The following is a 24733-nucleotide window of genomic DNA, read 5'->3' on the forward strand; positions in this document are numbered from 1 at the left end:
TTACAAGTTTCAAAGCCCACTACATTACTAAAACAAGCAGGCAAACTACCAAATATCGGAACTTATTAGAAAGCTCGTAGCCATTACAATTACTCAAGAAAAATGGCATCCAAGCAAGAAAAGAATGGGTTATGGTCATTTGCTCTGAATTTTCCTCAAGGGGACCCATTTCATGATACAGAAAAGGTCCCCGCCTCTCCCTCCCCCTACTTGTACAAATAATTTACACCTCTCCCAAGCCACACCAAAACTCAATACACTATGCCTTCTTTCCCCTCAAAACCTTTTCCCCTTTGCCCCTTTCAAGAGATACAATTTTCATTTTACCTTTTGACTCTTTCTCTCACTAAAGAAATCAGAACACCGCACTCCACAGAGCATGTTCCCCTTCCCCACAGCGCTGGTGTACTTCTTTGATTCTCTCAGCTGATTTGCATATTCCACTGCAACTCCAGTCGAACGATGCAACACATATATTGCCAGCTTGTGCCTTCCACTCACAATCTGCACAATGTACTTATGTCATCAATTCCTTCTCGCAAGGTAAGCCAGGAACACAAACACATCCTAGATAATCCTTGTCGAATCCACATTGACTGCTCATTACTGAAATTTTAGTCTCATTAAAATACAAAATTTATGTCAATCATGGAAAACCGAGGCTGTAGTTCTCATTTGAAAGGGGTTCACTTCATAGGCAAAAGCACCCTGATTCTTTACTATACACCAGTCATTCTTGAGCTGACAGAAAAAAATCCTTACACGTAATAAAACAAAATGCTATTTGCTTGCCAAAGGCAAAAGATGCTTAAAAGTAATGATAGGACAGGCCATATCAGCAGATGTGCAAGATGCTTTTAACCAGAATCTAAGAAAAAACATGTTCTTTTCATACGTGAAAAAAGAAGAGGATCCATTTTCTTCCGGCATTTGTTTGGTCAAATCACATTTCAGGGTGCGGTTTGTATAAGGCTGAGGCTCTAAACAATCAAAGTAAGGCGCACCTTCAAATAGTGTCGAGAAATGTGTTTTCAACACTGGAAACCTTTGTGATAACCTTAAAATATATTTTTATCTCTAATTATAAAATTTACAGCTTCAAAAATAGAGTAGATCGAGCAAATCTATGAAAACTTGAAAATCTTGAAAATTGACGGTCCAAAAATGCATTACAAGATGCACCATTTCCAAAACTTGAAATCCATTTTTTTTTGTCATATCCATGCATGTTGAGGTCAACATGATCCATTTGAGGATATTTGGGCATCAAACCAACCTCTTCTAGTGAAATGTTTTAGGTACGCCCTGATTTGATTGTTTAGAGCCTCGCACTTATATAAACATTTTCCTTTCAAGAATCATTATCCTGTAAAATACTTTGGACTCATCGCATCAGAAAGATATAGATAGCAAATCTCACTTACCTGGAGGGGTTCCGCAACAGAGCCTGCGATCATCAATGTGTTCAACATCCAACCCAATAAACCAGGCCCCTAATGAGACATCCTCATTCGCATACTTGTGCAGCACATGCCTGAGAGAGAATCACAAAGTATGATTTATCTAAGCATCTTTCATAAAAAGCCCACGACACATAATCTCAATAGAACTGAGTACATTGATGCTTACTGATTTATTGATATATATGTCGCCAAGTCCTTTGAGATGGCATATAATTGCCCTGTAGCATGTCTAAAATACTTGTTTCCCTCCTCGCCAAATTTCCAGTACTCAGGCTCATGGTACCTCACTCCCCTAGACCATAATATTAGAAATTAAATTAAAAAACTACTCTCCACATAAATAACTGTCAAAGGAAGAATAATAGATCTTACTTTTGGGCGAGAACTGGACCCGACTTCATGCAACCTATATACACCCGAGGCTTTGCCCGATGCCGCACCAGAGTCGTTCCAAGTGTTGCTATAGTACAAAATTCAGACTCAGATGTGGAACACTCGGACAGTATGGGTAGTTAGATTGATTTTGGAAAAACCTTTGTCTTGAAAGCACAAGGAAAATAACAAGATGTGGACCAATTACTGTGAAATATGGTATGCCAACATATTTAAATAATACATGAATGTTTTGAAGCTGATGATAATGAAGTAATCAATGTCTGAACATCAGCCTCTTGGAAAAATTAGATCATCTTGCTCAATCCCTTTTTGTAAATCACACAACAGAAAATAAATAAAACAATGTTTCTTAACCCTAATTCCTATTGCATCATATAGCAGATGACTGGAGTGTCTTCAACTTTCACTGTCACAAAGTACATGACATATTTAAATAATACATGAATGTTTTGAAGCTGATGATAATGAAGTAATCAATGTTTGAACATCAGCCTCTTGGAAAAATTAGATCATCTTGCTCAATCCCTTTTTGTAAATCACACAACAGAAAATAAATAAAACAATGTTTCTTAACCCTAATTCCTATTGCATCATATAGCAGATGACTGGAGTGTCTTCAACTTTCACTGTCACAAAGTACATGACACAAAAACTACACATGAAAGAATTTTCTCACCTATATTTACATGTACATCATCATCCACCTTAATGTAAAAGTCTGCATCCCATAAAGAAACAGCAGTAGCAAAATATATCTTTGTTTTGGCTGATAATTCAAGGTATCCTTCAACGTGCTCCTGCTCAGAGTACACATGCATAACAGTTAGAAAGACCCAAAGGTATATTTATAAATTCAAATATAAAAAATAGGTGCTGAAGATGCAGCAAAAGCACTGCACACAGCACAGAGGAAAAGAATGGAATACTTGGAAAGAAATAGGATCACAGCTTCACAAAAGAAACAAAAAAAATTAATAGCAGATTCATCCCCCCAAAAGGCTTCTTCCTCATGAGATAACAGAACTCTAGATGTCACATTGTAGAACCTGCCATCCTGAACACCACTGCCTAGGCCCCATTCTCAACTTGAAAACTGAATCTATCACATCCCCTCTCTAAATTTGACACATTCAGATTATCTTTGTGCATTTTCGCATGGTTACCAAATGTGAACGGTCTTACCAGCCTCAGGAAGTCTCCATGTTTTTTATCTTCTGCTTCAATAGCTTTGTCCAAAATACCTCCCGAAGTAGCACTGGTTTTTCACCATCAAATTAAGTTTAGGCAGCCATAAACAATAAATCAAAGGCAAAGAAAAACAATAAACAAATATATGCAATCTGAAACTGTCGAGTCATGCACCAAGAGGACTAACATCAAAAAATTCAGGAGGGGGTGGGGGTGTGGGGGGGGGGGGAGGAGGGGAAAAAACTCCTAAACGAGGAAATAAACTTTGAAAACCTAAAGGCATGGACATGTAGAACGTAAAAGCATTGTCGATTGACAAAGAATAAACATGCATAAGATGAAATGAAAAAATCAAATGAAGTGCAAAATGTAGAAGGAAACAACATCATCTGTCCTTTCCTGAAGTAACTACTGTCAGTATAAGTGCTCAAAGATGGACTGTCTTTTATTTTTCTTTTAGGTCAATGTTCTTTTTTTTCCTTTTTTTTTTTTTTTTTGGTTCATGGTTTGTTCTTCTTTTTTGTTTTCCCCCCCGTTTTGCAGGAGATTTAACCTGTATTCTCTAATTATCTAGGATATTTTGAATATATACCAAGAAAAGCAAGGGGCTTTTGGGCACATCTACAGAAAGTGAATTAAGTGAATTCCAGGATAACTTGAAGTTTTTGGGCTGTTCATAAAAGTATTGGACATCGAGAGTTCAGAAGGGACACTAATCTTGGGAAGATCCATTCAAGGCTCATGATTGTACTTCAAATTCAGCCACAAGTACGAGATATAGTTCAAAAGCCATCATGAGAGGAAACTCACCAAAATAAATCATACTTAATGATCTGAAAATGCAACCTTTACTATTGAGGGCAATCTTAATTTTCATCCATTGATTTTCCATTTTTGGGTCCAATAGTAGGTTTGAACCCTCAACCTCAATATTGCAGCAAGAAGCGCCTTCCAGGTGGGTTATGGGCTTAAGCCCAATCATGTAAGCTATCCCCTTAACAAAAAGAATTAGAGGGAAAAGGCATTCTCACTTCCAAAAGGAGATCTTCTCAAGAAGCGAACAACGCAATGAACATGATATCCATTCCATGATTTGACATTTAACTTTGCAAGTCCATTTCCATAAATGGCATTGTTCACATTATAATCCCCTTAAAACAGGTTATTAATCAGCAGCTGTGTGCTACCCTTGATAGTTTCACAACACTACTATTTCTGATGCATTAGAACCAATCTTCATCATACTAATGATTAAAATTAGGGAAGACATGACACCTTAAAAAGGATAAGGGGATATATATCCCCCTCTCCTTTTTGGACAGATACCAGCCTCCCACCTTTAGCTCAAGGAGCCCACTCCATACAATCAGAGAGAGGGATGGGTCAACTGCCACATTCACCTTCTAACCCTCCTATCATTGATTATTATATATATTGAAAATCTAATTTATCATGGTCTCTCTCTCTCTCTCTCTCTCTCTCTCTCTCTCTCTCTCTCTCTCTCTCTCTCATACACACACTCTGTTGATCTGTATGAAGCGCTTTCCCGCTCTCTCTCTCTCTCTCTCTCCCCCCCCCCCACACACATGCACACTGTTGATCTGCGCGAGGTGTGTATGCGTGCGACACACACACACACACACACACACACACAGATAGAATAAGAGAGAGTTTGGTCCCATCTTGACCTCATTGTTCCTCAGATTTCTTTACTAACTTTACTAACTCAAGCCTCATGATGCTCAGTTTTCGGACTACAAGATAATCTACAAGGATTTGTCATTGTTTCAAAAAGTGCACCGCCCAGCGCCTAGGCGGATATCCCTGGGCGCCCTCCTGAACCCACCTAGGTGGCCGCCTAAGGCCTACACCCCACCCAGGGGTGGAAATGCAGCTCCTTGAGGGTATTTTTGGGTCATTTTTTAATGCTAAAGGGTAAAATTGTTGGTTTTAGGTTCATTTGAAACCTAAAACCCATTAGAGACTATTTTAGAGAGAGAAAACCCAAAAAAAGAAAAAAAAAATTAACTTGGCTGCCTAGGTTCTGGGTGCCCGCCTAGGCGCTGGGCGGCTTGGAAACCCCTGACCGCCTAGGTGCCGCCTAGTGCTTTTTGAAACACTGGGATTTGTTCAAATCAACTGCTGAGTAAATGCACCAAGTACTATTGTATGACAGGGTTACCAAGCCCTAAGTTGTGGCTCAGGCACCCATGCAGTCAGATATAGTCCCCAACCATGTAGGTCCAAGGGCTGGCTGTCAAGCTATCCGATGTTATCCAAGAAGAAGATCGGTCTTTCTGGTTCCAGCAGCAGCAAAACTAATGATGCACTCCAACTACATACTTTAGTTTCTTTTCATGATTTCCTATTAAGGTTTTCATACTTCATTTTGTTCAATTTGATTCAGCCCTTTATGAATTGATGAATTGTTAGCAAAAAGCTTGTATCAAGGATGAGAAATACAGCACCAATAGGATTTTTCCTCGTAAACAAGGCAACCAGTCAAGCCTCAACGCACTTACATTTATCTATACTCAATAGGCCAACACCATTTAGCAGCTTGGGAATAGGCATTGGAAATTTCCATCTTGACTCTGTTCAGGCAATGGCCATCTTTCTAAGGATTGACCAAGTTTGCAAAATAACTTCTAGTTTTGTCTAAAATGCCACACAGATATTACCAAGTCCTCAATGAATCCTATCAAGTCAGCTAGGATCGGGAACAGGCCCAGTCCCGAACTGAGTCCACATTATTGAACTTCAACTGACCCACTTATGCAGTAATATTCATCTATAAAGAATGACAAAATATTCTTTTATTACTTTTAGTGTCATTCAGTCCAACCATTGTGCATATCATTTGAATGAACGACTTTCCGGACAGATATGGAGTTGTCGACAAAGATGCAAAACTGATGCACTAGGGTGGAATTCACACGACAAAACAGATTTCTTGGTGATTCCAAATCAAAATAGGCTCCTCTTGTGCTCCTGATCCATCTCATATATTCCCTAAGCATTTTCATTAAACCTAGGAAGGAATAGGCGCTGGTTGATGGACCTCATGGCAGCCTTTACACACACAAAGCCAAAATCACATAGGTCGTCACTGACAAAGCATGTGTACCAACCCTTGCTATGAAGCATTCAGACAGGCTTTGAGTCTGAACACTTTCTTCAATATACTGCAGATACTTTTGTAACAATATTTGATTGAAATCATTTTCATTCGAAAAGAAGGATCATCCCACTACTGGGGGTGTAGCACTCAGAACAGCCTCAAGAGTCATGCTGGATATGCATCGGAGTTCACAAACATAAGATGGGCAAAACATGTAGAAGATAGTCAGTCAACCATATAGTCACTCCGTTATCCACAAAGTGTACAGAAAGCAAGTGAAGAAATAATATGGTCTAAGAATGATACAGAAAATTCCACAGATGCGTTCATCATTTTTATATAATATAAATACTACTAAGGTGCCAAGTGATACTTTCCTGTAGAATATTAGAAATGCTAAAAATCTCCTTATGATTTTTCTTCAAGAATAAAAACCATTTCTCTTTTTCCTCTGAGATTATTTCAACATATTGAGAACACATACACCTGTCCATCCCGTTTCTACATATGCCAATTGCCAAAATCCCGAGACCTCATTTCCAATTGCCAAGAGCACACACAATGAAAATTGATAACAATAATGACTCTTCGGGGATAGCCATGTCCAGTGATGGGCTATCCCCGAATTGTATGGTAATTGCCCATTTGATAACAAGGATTGGCTAAAGTGACTGGCGGATTAGACTCTCCCCAAAAATTGAGTAAGTGGGAGCTCTTGGGGGAGGGGTGGGTTTTCTGCAGATTCCAACATTTTGGGTTCAGCAGGACACTGAAACTCCCATCTTTCATTGGCGAAAGATCTTCCGCCCCAAGCCCCCCCACAAACGAAAAAAAACAAAACCCCAACAAAAAAAAAAAAAAATATTCATTTTTGCCCTCCCTCTCTCTCTTCTCCCATGATCTCTCTCTCTACTCCTTTTAGCTCTCTCAACATCCTATTGAGCTCTCTTTCCATTTCCACCCTCTCTCCTCAAACTCCTCTCTTGCACTTGCTGGAATTGAGGGCAGAGCATCAATCTAAAGAAGAAGAAGCAAATGCAGCTTAAGAGGCCAATTTGAACCCCTTTTCTCTCTCATTAAATTTCAATTAAAACCATCTCCTGCTAATGTTTCCACTCCTCTGACTGGCCTGAGAATGGGGTGTCAGACTAAGGAAGCAACTGCAAGGGAACAATGCCATACCCAATTTACCTTGAGACCAATAATAAATCAAAATCAACTCCCAGACACAAAATACAAGATATCGCAATCAGAAGACCCTCCTAACCAAAACTCAACAGGGAGTATTTAGATTAGATTTGACTATTTTTACCTACTGAAAAAAATAAGTAAAATAGGTTAATGGCTTCTAACTTCTAGAACCATGTAGTTAAAAATGCTGACTATACTGACTGAAGTAAATTAAAGAGGACATGAGGAACATGCCTAGAAGAAACCATACATTTCAAACAGGCATCATTGTAATATTATGCATGGTGTCAGACATAAGCCATGGAATACCTTTTTTTGTTTTTAGGAGTAAAATTTACTGTATTAATATATCATGTCATGACATGGAATACTTCAACCGGACATTAAAATGGAAAATATTCATGGTCCACTTTAGGTGCCTAGATAACATGCTATTCGATCAAGGTCCTAGTGTTTTAGTTCCTAAATATATAAAAGAGGTCATAAGAGAGACAACAGTCTATAGCAGTGGTTTAAAAAACGGATCGGTGCCCCGGATCGGGCACCTCAAAAACCTATCCGGATCGGTGAATCGGCAATCCAGATTGGGAATCGACCGAATAGGTCCTATTAAGCCTTAAAAAAAATCCAAAACAATTATGAAAATTCATTATAAATGTTATTTTTTAATAATCCAATAAGAAATACGGGTATTACATTATTAACTTTCATTTTCAATCAATTTTTGAATAACTAAGATGTTCTTTTCCTGTATGAACTTATGTTAACCATTAAATTTGCATCACATAAAACAAAAAACATAGAATTACCATGGATAAGGTATATAATCATACGTAGACTACAATAAATAATGAATTAAATCGATAAAAAATGGCCACTAAACTCTCGAATTGGCGGAAAAACCTAATCCACTAAAACAAAAAAAAACCAAATTATTACAACCTAATTAACTATAATCCAAAATTATTACAACCTATCTAACTATAATATTATATATTGCAATGAAAATTGTTGGTTTATATTTTATTATATAAATAATTGCAAATTTAAAATATTTTATAATATCATTTAATTTAAAATGTATTATTGACAACTGTAAGAAAAATAATACATTACAAGATTTATAATGCAAATAAATAAATAAATAAAATATCTGATTATCAATATATAAATTATTCGAATGCACATCAATTTTCCAAATAACACTTCAAATTTTTAAAAATATAATTTTTTAGAATTCTAGAATAAATTTAATATAAGAGATTGTTAGAGACAGAGAAATATTTCAAATGTGTATGAATCATATCTTAAAATTAATATTCCTAATTTATGTTAAAGCTTACCATATTATTAAAATAAAAATTATAACTAGATCAGTTATTCCTAGTTTGTATTAAAAAATATTTGTTGTATTAAGAAATATATTTTATTTTTTTTGACAAGAAATACTTGTATTTTTTTTTTACGAGAAAATATGATATTTGTTGTATTACTTCTTTTTTTTTAAACAAGAAAAAAAAGGAGGTGTTATATTACCTTTTTTTTTTTGCTTGTTGTATTACTTTTTTTTTTTTTTATTTCTTTTATCATATTATTTTCTTCATTTTAGTTTTTTTTTTAAGACAAAAGTAAAAACCTATCTTTTTTTTCTTTTCTTTTCTTTTTATGAAGACAAATTTTAGTTTTTTTTTTAAGACAAAAGTAAAAACCTATTTTTTTTTTTTAAATGATATTTTTTAAAAAAAATATTTATGATATTATTTTTTTAAAATTTTTTCATGAAGACAAAAAGTGAATTTTGCACAATGGCGTCCCAACTGGATTCAAACTTGGGACGCCAAGCATAAAACCTCTGCTGCTAACCACGGCAGCGCTTCGCGCGCTGCTGAAGAGTTTTGTACAATATTTACCTATATTGTATGAATTTTCAATATAATATCGCTTAGTGCAAGTCCCACATCAAAGAATTGGAGAAAGTCTATAAGATATAAATACCTTTACAAAAGCCTCAATGCCAGCGTGATGGAAAGAAAGGGTAACCTGAAATGATATTTTGAAAAAAATTACCAACATGTCCTCAGGCAAGGACTCGGCCTATGGCGTCACTAAACGGCCCTGTGATGTCACTAAGCGGCTGGAATCGCGATTTATGACGTAATAGGGGCGATTCACTGTTCAAAATCGCCAATTCTCCTCTAAGATCAGGCGATTCCCGGTTTTGCAGAAGAATCGAAACGGGGTGCCCGATTTCCATGTCGACTCGAGCGAGTCCACGGGGTGCCCGATTCCCGTGTCGACTAGGGCGAGTCCATTGCGACTTGCGATTTTTAAAACCCTGGTCTATAGAATTTCATGTTGCTTTAGGTTTATAGATAGCATGCTATTCAAGCAAAGGAATAAGGGAAGCATTTTATTAAAGAAGGGTAAGAGGTACTCCTCTCTATTTCCAAATACAAAATTCATTTTTCACCATGATGTCATGCCATCGGAGGCATCCAAAAATAAAAGAAAGTTTTGATTTCTTTTGAACTACATTTTATTTTATTTTTTACTTTTTTTGCACGGGTATTTTGGGGATTTTTCTGTGTAATGGACTTTTTTGAAATTTGCAGAAAAGTCGGGGGCGTCTTTTAAATTTTAGGCGTGGGAAAAATTAGGAGGGAAAAGTTTGAATTTGAATTTGAATTTCACATAACTTGGGAAGGGGTACAGTCCATGTAATGTTCCTAGGAAAGCTACAAGAGCTTTGACTTGGAAGCCAAGCCAAATCTATTAAAAGGGAAGACCTTACCCTGCTGGAAAGAAATGCCCTTGCTGTAAATCTCGGATAATCAGGAATTTAGCTCCTATTTGGGGTGTCTTTGGACTCTCATACAAGCAATTGAAGCTAGGCTTTGTTAGCTTCAACCCACCCATTGTCTTTGAATCACAGTTAAGTTCCCTTGTTTTCTAACTGATTTTGAGCTATTTCTCTCTCTTTTCTCTCTGTTCTACATCAATACCAAGGCCAACATATCTACAGTTAGTAATAAGGCACCTCAAAAGATCCTTCTGCCATATTACTAGTTCTTCTAAACTATCAGAATTTTCCTTTTCTAGAAAGTTAAAACAATACATCAAGCACCTACTTTAAAAGCTTTTATGTTTCTTACAACACACTACAACCCAAAAAATGTGCAAGTCTCAACAGATATTACAGATATCAGGGCACACAATCAAAGATATCTAAACATGTGATAACTAGCTTCCTCACTTAAGAAAAGGAACACTCATGGGGAGTAAGTGCAGCACCCCGCCCCCCAACACACATGTATGCCTGTGTGCGGGCACACAAAACACACGCACGTCTCATAATTATAGACAGTGAAATGCTGTCTTTCGTTGACAATTCTCTTGAAGTACTAAAACATCAACATGGGGGGTGATTTCACCTTTTGTAGATGTCTTCAAAAATACTAGTAGATTGCTTGGAGCCATGCTTCCAGTGGGATCCATTTCAGAATTCAGACATCGTGATCATAGAGACACAGGAATCCAGTAACATATATAGACAAGGTAACTATGCATCACTACTAAGCTAAAATATGCTATGTATCTTCCTCTTCATTAACCATTTTGCAACCAGGGGGACGGATGCTATCCCATGAGTCTCTATCACTTTTCTGGAAATAAGCTCTAACTTCCTGCCGGAAACCCCCAAAGCTTTTCAAGAAAGGTTTTGCTGATGTTTTTCTAGGAAACTTCTATTACGAGCAAATCCCAGAAAACTAAAGGAAATCTGACAAATTGCCAATCCACAACTGACTAAGGATCAAGAGATAGATGGAACAGATAACATGTATCCAAGCTCGATGGAAGCAATAGCAATGAGACGTGGTTTGCCCTTATTAGTCCCAGGGCCAACAGCATAGCCATACAAGGAATCAATCCCAGAGCAAACAGCATAGCCATACCACCAACCCATCTCTAGCCAAAATAACATCAATCAGCATTCCCCAATCGTCCGTGAAGAACAGCAAAACTTACCAAGGACAAAGGAAAGGAACCGACAACTAGCCTTCCAACCAAAACCTCTCCTTTGGATTGGGTCCCCTAGTACAGAACATGCAAGATCAGAGAACAGAGGAAAGGCATCAAGCACTAGCATTTCAATCACTTCCCCTCTTTTGAATTGGGTCCCCTAGTATGAAACAAGAGGTACATTACCAAGCCTGACATGATCTACAGGGGTATGAATGACAAGAGCCCTCCCTCCCTGAAAAGGCATTGAGCACAGTCCCTCTCTTTTGAGTTAGGTCCCCTAGTATGGGACAAGAACTACATTACCAGGCTTGACATGATCTATGGGGCATGCATGACTAGAGCCCTCCCACCCTCCTCCATCTATCCCACAGTTTGTATTTATAGGCCATGCAGAAAGGTTCAAGGAATTCTAGGATGTAATAATTAAAAAGACTATTCTCATAAGTGAATTTCAATCATAACCCCACATACATATAGCCCCTCATCAATCCCATGTATTCTCCATATGCATCTATTCCCCCTACACTTAGCAAGTGAGCCCAGAGGGCAGATAGGAAATAAGAGGTCAGCATTGTTTTGGACTCTCGCTTTTGAAGTAGGGTTCAGTTTGCCATAAGTGCTTTTCAATCATTCGTGAAAGTATTGCGGTTGATGGATAGCGAGAAGGAACTGGCGACAGATCACATTTATAAAGCAATGAAGGTTGTAAAGGATGAAATCAAGAAAAAATTGGTATTGATGAAGCTAAATATGCTCCTTTTAAATATTATAGAAGAGAATGAAACTCACAGCTTGAGAGGCCCCTATTAGCAAGGTATTTCAACCCTGCTCATTCCTACACTGATCATGAGATATACAACAAGAGTGAGTTCATGGATAATGCAACATTAAACTCAGTCCTAATCCCAATGCCCAAGACAAAGTGTCAATGGACCTGTAAAAGCATAGATTCTCAATGGGGCCTCTTGGAACAAACTAGGCAATAAGGCAGAGGAGGCCCTTCTTGTTGCATCAGGAGAGCAATGAAATGGAGGCCCTTCTTGTTGCAAATATAGATGATAGTAGTGAGTGGTCGGTTGATGTTGGGCATGATAAGGTATTCCCTAGAGAAGGCTTGACAAGAGCCTAGTTCGTGAGGCTTCTGGGACACCACATAGCCCTGTACGAAACACTAGATATAGATCTCAATCTCGAAGGAAGAGGTTGAGATTGAGATTGAGATTGAGGAGAGTGAGACATGAGGATGACGAGGTAGAAGTGGACTTAAAGGAGACTAGAGATGAAATGGAATATGTGGAGGATCAGGATGCCTCTGATGATGATGGTATGGCATCATCATCAAGGATGCATCTAATGGTGGTGGGAGATGCTGTTGGGAATAATGATGAAAGTCAATAGCCAATTTGAGTTCATCAGCTCTGACATCATGCTTTGAGTCTTGTTGGTTTATGTATTTTGAGTTATGTTGCGATTTTTTTTTCGTTTATGTATTTGACCTTTTTGTTTATGAATTAACTTGTGATTCATGTGTTGACTTTGTGTTGCTAGCGTCTAATGTTGATGTAGATTACTAATTTTGGACGTTTGGCACATTGGCATTTCGCGAGTAATGAAGCGCAACTTTGTATGGATTTGGGGCAACTTTCAAGCTTATAAAATTTGGCATTTCAATTTCAAGTTTCAAACCAATTCACGTATGAATTTGAAATAGCAAAACACAATAACACATAGAAGCCTGAAAATTTGATTATATATAAATGTATATAGGACATATGCAATAAGATCATTTAGATATAGAACATGTACAATAAGACCATTTACTTTTGGTATAAGGAGATTATAACCATTATTGACCATTAGATGTGAAACAGACCGGTTGGAGATGTGTCATTGATTGGGCAGAATGTCCAAAATAAATTTCTCAAATGTTGGAACATTTCCATCTGCTGGAATTCAGATCCAAAGGCTAAAATGACTGTGACCTCCTTGTACCAAAAATGAATGGCCTTATAATATGCAGTCCCATATATAGCACATATATACACATGCATACATACATATACATATATATATATATGGAAAAATCTTAAAAACGCCTATAGGCGAATTGCTACAGTGTTTCGTCCCCGTCACAGACCTGCGGGGGCCGCGGTGGTCCTTGTATATTTTTTGCGTCAAATTTGCGTGAAAAAATTCCCGTCACAGACATGCTATATCCGTGACGGACCGCCACGGACATGCTACGTTCATGGCGGTCTTTAATCCACGCCATCAGAAAAAATCGGATGGCGTCGAGCCTATGGACGAAAATACTGTTCATTTTCGCCCATAGGCGTTTTGTAGTCTCTTCCCACACACACACACACGCAAGCACGCACACACTCACGCACGCACGCACACACACACACACACACACACACACACACACACATATATATATATAAGGTGCGATTTATATAAGGTTGCAACCTTATTTGTAGAAATAAGGTTTTGATACTCTACACCGTCCATTTTATTTTCATGGTGTAGGATCCACATGTCTTTTAAGACAATGTCAATACATGGCATATCTTTTAAGATAGTATTCAATCTACGCCGTCCAAATAAAATTGAAGTGTAGATTATTGCAACCTCATTTCTACAAGTAACGTTGTAACTTTATGCAAACTTTTCACCACACACACACACACACGCACACATATATATCATCAACATCATAGCCTTTTCCCAATTAATTGGGGTTGGCTACACGAATGTTGGTTCGTCATTCTGCTCTATTAAAGGTCATACCCTCAGTGAGGCCATAAGTCCCCATATCTTTCCGAACTACTTCCATCTAGGTCCTTTTGGGCTTATCCCTTACCCTTTTAAGTCCTTTCACTTGAACTAACTCGCATCTCCTAACAAGTGTTGTACTTGGTTGGCGCCACACATGGCCAGCCCACCTAAGTCTAATCTCTCTCATCTTATCGCCTATTGGTGCCACACTTAAATTCTCCGTAATGGACTCATTTCGAATTCTATCCATTTTTGTCTCGCCACCCATCCATCTCAAAATCCTCATCTGCGCTACATTTATTCTATGAGTATATTGTTTTTGGTCCACCCAACATTTAGCCCTATAGAGTAAAGCTAGTCTCACAGTTGTCCTATAGAACTTGCCCTTCAGTTTCATTAGTATATGGCAAACACATAAAATTCCAGTTCCATATCTCCACTTAGCCCACCCAGGTCATCTTCCTCAATCTCTCTATTTTCCTGGATTATTGACCCAAGATATCGAAAGTGCGATCTTTTTTGTACTTCCTGACTGTCAATCTTAACTACTTCCTCGTCTCTACTCCTATTATTACTAAACTTGCATTTCATATACTTTGTCTTAATCAGGCTAATTTTAAAACCTTTCGATTCTAAAGCATCCCTGCAAAGTTCTAACTTTGTGTTGACATCATCTCAGGTCTCATCAATCAAAACTATGTTATCTACGAGCAACATGCACCACGGTTCCTCATCCTGTAGGTGCCAAGTTAAGTCGTCCATAACTTAGACTAAGACATACGAACTCAATGCTGACCCTTGATGCAAATCTATTGTCACTGAAAACTCGTCTCTATACTACTTATTCGTACTATAGTGTTAATGCACCATCGTACATATCTCTCACCAAGTCGATGTAGTGTCTAGAGACTCCTTTCTTTTCCAACACTCACCAAATCAAATCTCGAGGTAGTCTATCATAAATTTTCTCTAGATCAATAAAGACCATGTGGAGGTCTTTTCCCTTCGCCCTAAACTTATCAATCAATTGCAGATGGAGGAAAATTTTTTCTTATTTTTTTAATTTTTATTCAATTTCAAGGATGTATATTGTAGTTTTAGTTTTAGGGTTTATTTATGGGGATGTTTAGTTTTTTAGGGATTCTAAGATTTTTATTTTTATTTATTATTCACAAATTCTATTCATGGTACTATTCACAGTTATTGTTCACGAATAGTTATTGTTCACACATTATTATCACGTGTTACTGTTCACAAGAGTACTTTTGAAATTATAGTATTATTTTAGGGGTATTTTAGAGTCTTAAATGTTTACTTGGATCTCAAGTTAAATTAGGGTTTCATAGGTTTATAAAAAGTTGGATGTCATATTTGGAGGGATATGTTATTGGAGTAAATTTTATTTCATGAAAGAAGAAAATTCTTCTCTTGGCTTGATTTACAATCATGTTCTTTCCTCATTAATTTAGCTTGTTTAAGCTACAAGAAAGGGGTGGATTCAATTTCCCATATTTTCTCCCTGAATCAAGTGGTATCAGAGCATGGTTCGAGGACGGTTAGAGATTGCGATGGCTGGTTGTGGAGGTCTTAGCCATAGGGATGCTCTCCAACTGCGCAAGGAAATCAACAACTTGACGGAGAGCGTTACAGAGCTATTGCTGTGCAAGCGGGGCCAGCAACGATGTGCCCTAAGCAAAGAGAAATCTACAGGGATAGATCCAAATTGTGAGGGTTTTTATGGAGATTGTGCGAATCAGAGTCCGACTCAAAGTTGGAGCAGAATGATGAAGCTGCCTTCAACCATTCGTTCTATGCATGCGCTCCGTGTTAGGAGCCTCATATTCAAGAGAATAAATCATGGGATTTAGTTGATCTATATGATTTGCAGGAGAACAAGGTTGATCTTGACGTAGGTCGTATCTAAAATCAGCATGATGTAGATTGGGATCTGCCACCAATTGTCCATACATATGTAAATAATGAACAAGATCTTGTAAAAGGTCCAATCTATGATGATGATCAAGATTATGTGGGTGAACCAATATTTGACGGAGAAAAAGATAAAGATCTTAAGGATATCAAAAAGGTGGAACAGTTAGGAGAATTAGGGCATTAGAATCATAGTAGCGTAGTGGAAGTGCAATCGCAATCGACTGAGGATCTGCAAATTGTGGCCCTGGTTTCAAAAAATAATGAAATAGATATAGAGAAAGCCTTTCGAGGACAAAAAATTGAGTTTGAAGTTTCCCACACAATTTTCAATGATATCCATATTGATGAATTTGCATTGATTCCTCAATATACATATAAAGAATTGTTTCTTGAAGAATTATCTTTACCACGAAAAATATTTAGCCAATAAAGAAAAAGAAGGTTGAAAAAGATGTTTTTGAAGTTGAATTCATCTTGGCACAATTCAAAACTCGATGACGAATTTTCTCCAACAAAGGGAGAATGCTAGAGGGAAAATTCTTCTTATTTTTTTTATTTTATTCAATTTCCAGGATGTATAGTATAGTTTTAGTTTTTAGGGTTTTTTCTAAGGTTTTTTAGTTTTTTAGAGATTCTAGGGTTTTTGCTTTTATTTTCAGTTATTATTCACAAAAACTATTCATGTACTATTCATACTTACCGTTCATGAATTGCTATTCATAGCTACTGTTCACATGCTACTATTCATGTATTACTGTTCACAGGGTTATTTTTAGAATTATAGTATTGTTTTAGGGGTATTTTAGAGTCATAAATGTTTACTTGGATCTCAAGTTAAATTAGACTTTCATAAACTTCTAAAACGTTGGATGTCATATTTGAAAAGATATGTTAATGGAAAAAATTTTATTTCATGAAGGAAGGAAGTTTTTCTTCTCTTGGCTTGATTTACAGCTATGTTCTTTCTCTATTATTGTTGATTTAATTTGTTTAAGGTTCAGGAAAAAGGTAGATTCAATTTCTCCTTGCATCAGTTGTCTATGTAGAAAAATAGTCTCAATTGTTGACTTTCCAAGCATAATACCAAATTGGTTTTCAGATACACGCATTTCATGTTTTAGTCATTGCTCAATCACTCTCTCCTAGAGCATCATAGTATAGCTCATAAGCTTGATCCCTCGATAGTTCGCACAATTCTGTATGTCTCTTTTATTCTTATAAATAAGTACCACAATATTTTTCCTCCAATCGTCTGGCATTATCGTTGTTCTCAACATCTTATTGAACAGCTTCATCAACATGTCAATGCCAATCTCCCTCATGAACTTCCAAACCTCTACGGGATACCATCTAGTCCTAAAGTCTTTCCTATCTTCGTCCTTTTCAAAGCTTCTTTCACTTTCGATATCCTAATCTTATGAATGTATCTATGACCTCCACCCTCATTTGTACAACCAGTTCCTTCTACCGCTATGTTCCCACTGTGTTCGTCATTTGATACTTTTTTAAAATAAACTCTCCACCTCTCTCTCTCTCTCTCTCTCTCTCTCTCTCTCTCTCTCTCTCTCTCTCTCTCTATATATATATATATATATATATATATATATATATATATATATATATATATATATATAGATATATAAGAAGTGATTTCATGCAACGGTTGTGTAGTAACATTATGAAATCTTAAGAAATCACCGATCCAGGTTGGGAATCGCCCTGAGCAATTTTGTTCCTACAATATATCGGGAACTGCCTGTGTTCCCCTGGAATCGCTGATTCCAACGGGGAGCCCAATTATCCTTGAGCTTTTTCACATTTTTGCATCTTTTTTTATCCACCGTTTCAGATTTTTCAGATATTATTTGATGGAAACTATTCAAAATCGCCTATAAAAACAATGTATTGAATTGAATAACACATCTATAAGTTTTTACTTTTATTTGGTGTTAAAAACATATGGTTTTTTCATGTTTTTGAAAAAATCCTTCCTTTCTTCGGTTGCAGCTTCAATTTCGATTCAAATCATCTGTATTTTGGTTCAAATTGAAGATAGTTGAATCCTCCACAAAAATATCTCGCGGCATTGCCGTAATAAATGAGGACCATGTATAAATTTTGCATTGAAAGCCTATGGTTCTCAAAAGATTCACAGTAAATGAAAATCAAAGAGGACGGCACTGATTTGTGTTCATTTCGATCAAATTTTAATATGTATTTGGGGTAATTTAAGTTCCTTTATCTTTTTTTAGAGAAATCAGAAATTTGGTCTAGAACTCCAGTTGTTGAAGTCCATCTGGTTTAGTCGCCATAGTTAATTCAATATCAAGAACATTTTGTATTGGTTTATTTTTTTTTGATAATTTCGTCTTATTTGCTTTGAGTTGGACAAAGCACACATATTCTCATTGTCTTTAATTTTTTTTGTTTAGGGAGTGTTCCTAAAGCCTTGCCCCATTGTGTGCTAAACCTAGATTTTGGGCAAAGAACCCCTCCAAATCCTCAAATTCAAATATTTTACAAATATAGATTTTCTTTATATTTATATTCAAATTGGCACATATGATACAAATACTAGATTTGGCAACCACAATGTTGTAATTGGGAATCAAATGGTGTGTCATGATACACTGGTGATTATTCTTTGAGTTGTTTCTTGGTGATTATTCTCTCATATACATACCATCTGGCTTTCTTTAAAGATGCATCATATCATCATCGTCAAAACCTTTTTTCAATTAATTGGGGTCGATTACACGAATTCTAGTCTGTCATTCTGCTCTATTAAGGGTCATACCCTCAGTGAGGCCATAAGTCTCCATATCTTTTTTCACTACTTCCAACCATGTCCTTTTGGGCCTACCCTTGCCCGTTTTGAGCCTCCCCTTGAACTAACTCGCACCTCCCAGCCCACTTAAGTCTACTCTCTCTCATCTTATCGCTTATTGGTGCCACACCTAAAGTTTTCTAAGTGTATTCATTTCGAATTCTATCCCTTCTTGTCTTGCCACTCATCCATCTCAACATCCTCATCTACGCTAAACACGAATCTTCTTGCCAGCCGCAATTTTACGATTCCAATTCCTAAAACGTTTCGGAATCTCAGGTTTTTCCAACAGCTGTGGTATTTACCTGAATGCTCAGACTTGCAACAAGGCATCTTATGGTAAGTGCAACAAGATCGAAAGTCATTTTCTACCAAACATGCTCATATTGAGGGATGTAACACCAAGTTGAACCTTTCTTACACACATTCTGACTTGCGTAATATTTCTTCAACTAAACAAGCCAGCGTGATAGAAAACCAAAAACTTTGCAGGAAATTTAAAATCTATAACTTATATGCGATTGTGAAAACAAATAATTGTACATGAAACTCCAAATGATCCATAAAATTGGAGTATCCTGGCCACATAGATAAGATGCTTAAGGTTCCCATTCTATATGAGTGCATATTCGTCCAACCACAAGCTCAGTGATGGTAATAATGTCAAAGAGTCCTGTCTCGAACTCCTTTCAGATATCATGCAGTGAATTGGGCACATTATAGTTTCAGATTTGCAACCACATTTAATGCGTCAGATTTGTCTAATAGATCTGAAACCAAGATATTCAGAGAATAAGAACAGTTTATACTGAGAAGTACTCAAACTCTGAAAAACAGAATCCTCATCTCAAGACATCACAATAGTTTTCAACTACCTATCAATTTTCAAAGGAAACCTCTAGTTGAGACATACACAAATAGATACATAAATAAACACATACTTACATATACTTATATATCATCACACACGTATAAACACACATGCATACATAAATACACAGTACACAACACACACACTGACACCAGCACATATCCCATACGAACTCTATCACAGGGAACACTCACCTGTGACCAATGACAAAACGCATGATGATGCCTTTCTCTTCCTCTAGTCTCTTTCTTTTCTCGCCTGTAGATGCATATTTTGGCAAGAAAGTGTGAAATCACCATGGAATAAGCATCGAATATAAGGGAAAAAAATTGCTATAGAAAAGGAAAAGGAAGTTAACAGTAAATGGAGAACGAAACCTTGTGGCATCCAAGTTGCACGGACAGAATCTCTTCGTTTACGGCTACTAAAAGCAGTGTTAATTCCTATAACCATTAAATATTTGCGTTTACCGGTGGACACTGTGACCTTGGGGCTTCCTGACACAGGAGAGCCCTTCAAAATAGACTCCTGTGCAGCCCTTGCAGCAGCTAGTTCCATCTCAAGATTTGAAATTGTTTTATCCAGAGTTCTGTGATGAAAAGAATTAAGTAAGGCTGTATAAATTACCCCAAAAAAAAAAGTAAGCTTGTATTTGATGGCTAACTACAGGACAAGATTTCCATTTCAATGAACCAATTAGTTCAATTCAAAACTTTCAGAGATCCAAGTGGATAAACAAACATACTGTATAGCATGATGAGTCTTCGAGACTTCCCCCAGAATGTCTTTAGGTTCTTGCTTTACAACATTCTGAAACAAGAAAAAGGACAGTCCGAGAACAATTCTTAGTTTGTTAGAACAACAAACCATAAAGAGTTGACAGAATATGTGTTGGAGGTACAATAGCAGTTTGTGTTAATATCAATTTGCATCCACTATATTAAGAGCATTAAGTACAAACCAAAGAAACATAGTCACTTACACTTTTTGGGTCACATCCTTCTGAAAACAGGTTTAACTTTTCTTGTTCATTCTCATGGGACCTACTTACATCTTTGGCTTCAGGCATACTCCACATCCTGCTCATGAATAGAAACCAATTAACATGAGATCTGTTGTATATACATGAGCCACCTATTAATATATATTATAAGGATTAAGTATGCAGAGGGCTACATCATAATTGTTTTGAACAGTTCCTTTTGTTAAACATGCAACGTTCTGAAGACCAGAATAATAAAGATTATGACCTTTAAGATTAAGAAAGTCACTTCCTACTAATTGAAGATGTGTGAGATCGAAATCTTTGTTTGTTTTGCCTCAAGACAAGGAATGGTTCCTGAGGATTTGATAGCAATTTAACCCATAGTTGTTGGGAGTGGGAAAGGGTACAAGGGGGGAAGCTTGGAATCTACCCATGGCTGAAGACGAGAAGCCTGATTCAGGTGCAAGTAGGCGTGGCTAGCTGGTAGAAGAGGGGACTATGGGAGATGTGGTTGGTTAATGGAAGAGGCAGCTGTATCATCACCTACAAGAGTTGATGCATCTGATGAATGGTCAAGGGCAAGGGCATATCGGAGGGGCAGGAATAGGTCCTATTTTTAGTGGGGTCGTGATCGCCCTTCCATAGATTCAAGATCCCTTTTAGTCAGGGATCGAGATCTCTTCTAGTTAAGAGATCACCCTTTCAATCAAGGATCAAGATCCCATGATGACAGGGAGCAAGCTCCACTCGAGCTCTGATTCTGGGATCAAAGGAAAGAGCTTCCGAGGGGGGACCGACACCCCCCAACCAAGCTCCATGCATCTATGAATGCTCCTCCTAAAATCACTCTCTTCTTAACAAACTATGAACCGAATATAAACTAAATTGTGTAGGTCTCATTCAAAATGGGATATGAGACCTAGGGGAAAGCTATTCACAGGAAGGAACAGGGGAAGCTTCTTTCCATCATCCACAATAATCTACAAGTCATATTCTTATGTCAATAAGAAGAAAGAAAAAATGCCATCAGTTAAGTACAGACAAAATTAAATATTTTACACATATTTATGCTGCATATATCATACTAATTTCCTAACTGCAACTATCACTTTGTGGCCATATACGCAGTACGTTTGCTTTCCCCCTCCTGTAGCTTGCATTGGCATTCATATTTGATACATGAATTATACATATTTATGTGTGTATTTAAATTCACATATAATGTGTGAATGTCTTAAAGTCATGGTCATAACTGTGACTAATTCTTTGGACACTAAAGATAAGATCGCCGGCTTCAGCCTTTCCTTCAGAAATTACAGCAATACCAAGGTATTTGACCATGTTTGTGGAAGCAGTGGCGACTGATGGCACATCTCACACAAGTATAGGAGCACATCTCATGCAAGTATCGGAGCATCCGGCACCCTCTTTAGACACTAATGGTAACATTAGCAGAGGATTAAGACTATGCCGTAGACAATGCCACTTTGGGACCCTATAAATTAATTCACCTGTTTGACTTCTTAGAAAACCTAAAACAGTTCCTAGTCAGTCCTTCTAGGAAGCAGTCAGGGTGGGAACTGGAAAACACATCCATCCTAAGATAAAAAATATTTCGAAAAGTTCCAATTAAAGGCACCACCTCATATTTCATAAGACATATTTTAGCCCATTCACAAAACCTACCAAAGGTGGGGAAAATGGTTATTCTTCATTACATTCACAAGGTCCTCAAAGGAGATTACTAAAGCAATGTACTAGACCATGACCATCACACCTGGTGTTTACAGTTATACTGTTCAATATTGGAAAGAAGTCAAATTACAAATATATAGAGCAAATAAATACAAAAAAAACACGTAAAATGATGAGTTTGCACCTAATGCCTCTAACATGCTGACATATCCGCAAGAAAAAAAGATACAAAGGCAATAACAATATAGAAATATTTGAAAAAGCATGAAGTGTTCTTGCAAAATTTACTTAACGTATATTCAGTGTGAATGGTTCAGAGGTTCAACTTAGCGACACGTTCAAACAACTCTTAACTAGGAACAAATCCATCATTTGTAACAAGAGACTCAAACAATATAAAAACAACGAGCCTTCATTGAAATTGTTGAACATCACCAAAACTTTTATATGAAGTTCAATGTCAAAGAAGGGAAGTCCTGAATTCTAAAGCCCATGTTCCAGGAAAGAGGTTTTCCATTTTATAGAAACCCTGAGAGCAATACCATAGTTTTCAAATTTTTTGTCATATCTACCAGCAACCCTCCTCAAGCAAGGACTATTGACATCAACCAGAGCTCCCAAATAAAAACCATTTTGTCAAGGAATTGTCTACAAAGAGACCATTTATCTTTTGTACATAGAGGTCACAATTTCTCATTCATTAGATGTTAAATTGAAGGGGTGAGTCACAAAGTCTGAGATTTTTTTTTGGAACTTTATGTCTATTCAATAACACTCTTACAACCACCCATTTTGAAATTTAAGGGACAAGAATGATTGTGACCTCCATGTACAAAAAATAAATGGTCTCTTTGTATACAATCCCTTTCATCAATGGAAAATAATGAAATGTGCATAGCATATATCTTCTGGGACCAAATTTAAGCCACTGCTTCGATTCAAGAGACCCTATCCTTCTTCAGCACCCCTCGAATCTAAGATAATGGTGATTGTATCTATTCTGGCATGTAAGGTTGTTATCTAAGATCTGAGTTGCAAATATGATAATCCATAATAAACTAAACAGCTGTGAGATGGCTAAAAAGGCAGGCAACAACCATGTCTTACAATGTCCCACCAAGGCTAGAAACAAGAGAGAATTTTTGACGTAATCCCTTCGAACAAAAAATGAAGATTTTTCAATGGTAATGTTGATAATACAGATGAGAACAGGGCTCCTGTACGAAATCATTTGCTTCTAATGAATATATGATATCTCCATCAATTCTAAGAGAAAATCTCCCTGATCAAAAAATGAATTCCAAAGTTTGACGAATTGGGATACCAAATAAATTAATAAGCGGTCAATTGATATTAACAGGCTCAATTCCAAACAAATGAAAGCATAGCAATTTTATTTTTTCATCAGATATTGAAAGATGGTATATTGCTGGAAACCCATCTGAAGAGATTTCCAAGCCAAGGAGCAAGACAGACATATTCCAAGGTCCCCCATTGTGATCTACTCAAATGCATGTGGAAGGTTGACAATTGCCAGAAGCATAACAAAAGGAATTCAAGCAGGATCTAGGACACTATAAACATCACCAGTTTTCTTCAAGGAGAAAACATAATTATCTCATGCCACAGCCATCCCCGTTCTTCTCTTATCATTTTTGAACACATATTGCCAAATTAGAGGAGAGGCTAAGCTCACACAATAGAAACCCAATTCAGATCCATGCTTGTGATCTAGAATCCAGACCTTTTCGATTTTTTGTAAGCAGAACAGAATTTGGGAAACTATCAAAGAGAAATCAGACACTGAAAAAGAAAAACCACAGGAAAAACAGCCCAATTTAAGAGCTGAACTAAAATGGGCACAAAACATATCAATCTAAACCTGAAGATAGAAAGTAGTACCTGTTGGTGAAGAGTAAACCTGCACAGAAACTAGCAAGACACAAGAAAAAAGTCCATCTTCTAGAAACTGAGCTCCTGTGAGAAACATCCCCTCCTCTGCTCTTCCAAGACATTCTCTCTCTCTAACTCTCCTCCCTCCCTCCCTTTCTCTCTCATCAAAACCACCACCACAACCTCATTTACCAAATGAAAAATCCCTTCACACTCTTCTCATTTCCCACGGAAAGAAGGAAAGGTGAAAAAATAAGAGTAAAACCGCAGGGGAAGATGGAATTTCAATTCCTATAATTTAATATTCAGAAGAATAATAAAGGAGGGTGGGTTTTGGTGCTGCAGAAGAAGACCCATCAACTGTTCTCTC

At 37.1% G+C, this 24733-nt stretch overlaps 1 protein-coding gene across 1 annotated transcript; it reads right to left on the reverse strand.

The window, feature by feature from the left end:
* LOC18445697 (putative beta-1,3-galactosyltransferase 2) lies at positions 1-24733 on the reverse strand. The gene is made up of 11 exons (XM_006855830.4): positions 24373-24733; positions 20773-20869; positions 20536-20600; positions 20168-20379; positions 19985-20048; positions 3042-3114; positions 2536-2656; positions 1836-1923; positions 1630-1755; positions 1425-1534; positions 1-504 (listed from the first exon to the last, which is right to left on the reverse strand). The coding sequence occupies exons 1-11, from the start codon at positions 24483-24485 to the stop codon at positions 356-358; spliced, it is 1218 nt and encodes a 405-aa protein (XP_006855892.2). The 5' UTR covers positions 24486-24733; the 3' UTR covers positions 1-355.

This window comes from Amborella trichopoda, chromosome 2, assembly GCF_054954075.1.
Source record: "Amborella trichopoda isolate Santa Cruz 75 chromosome 2, AtrichopodaSantaCruz75HAP2 v2.0, whole genome shotgun sequence".
Classification (NCBI taxonomy): domain Eukaryota; kingdom Viridiplantae; phylum Streptophyta; class Magnoliopsida; order Amborellales; family Amborellaceae; genus Amborella; species Amborella trichopoda.

Bases quoted from the DNA above. Each gene is read 5' to 3' on its own strand.
- LOC18445697 (XM_006855830.4), bottom strand. From the start codon at position 24,485: ATGTCTTGGAAGAGCAGAGGAGGGGATGTTTCTCACAGGAGCTCAGTT. The intron at 20,601-20,772 runs GTAAGTGACTAT...TTCTTGTTTCAG, and splicing joins AAGGATGTGACCCAAAAAGT to AATGTTGTAAAGCAAGAACC. The intron at 3,115-19,984 runs GTGAGTGTTCCC...GTGAAAAACCAG, and splicing joins CGTTTTGTCATTGGTCACAG to TGCTACTTCGGGAGGTATTT.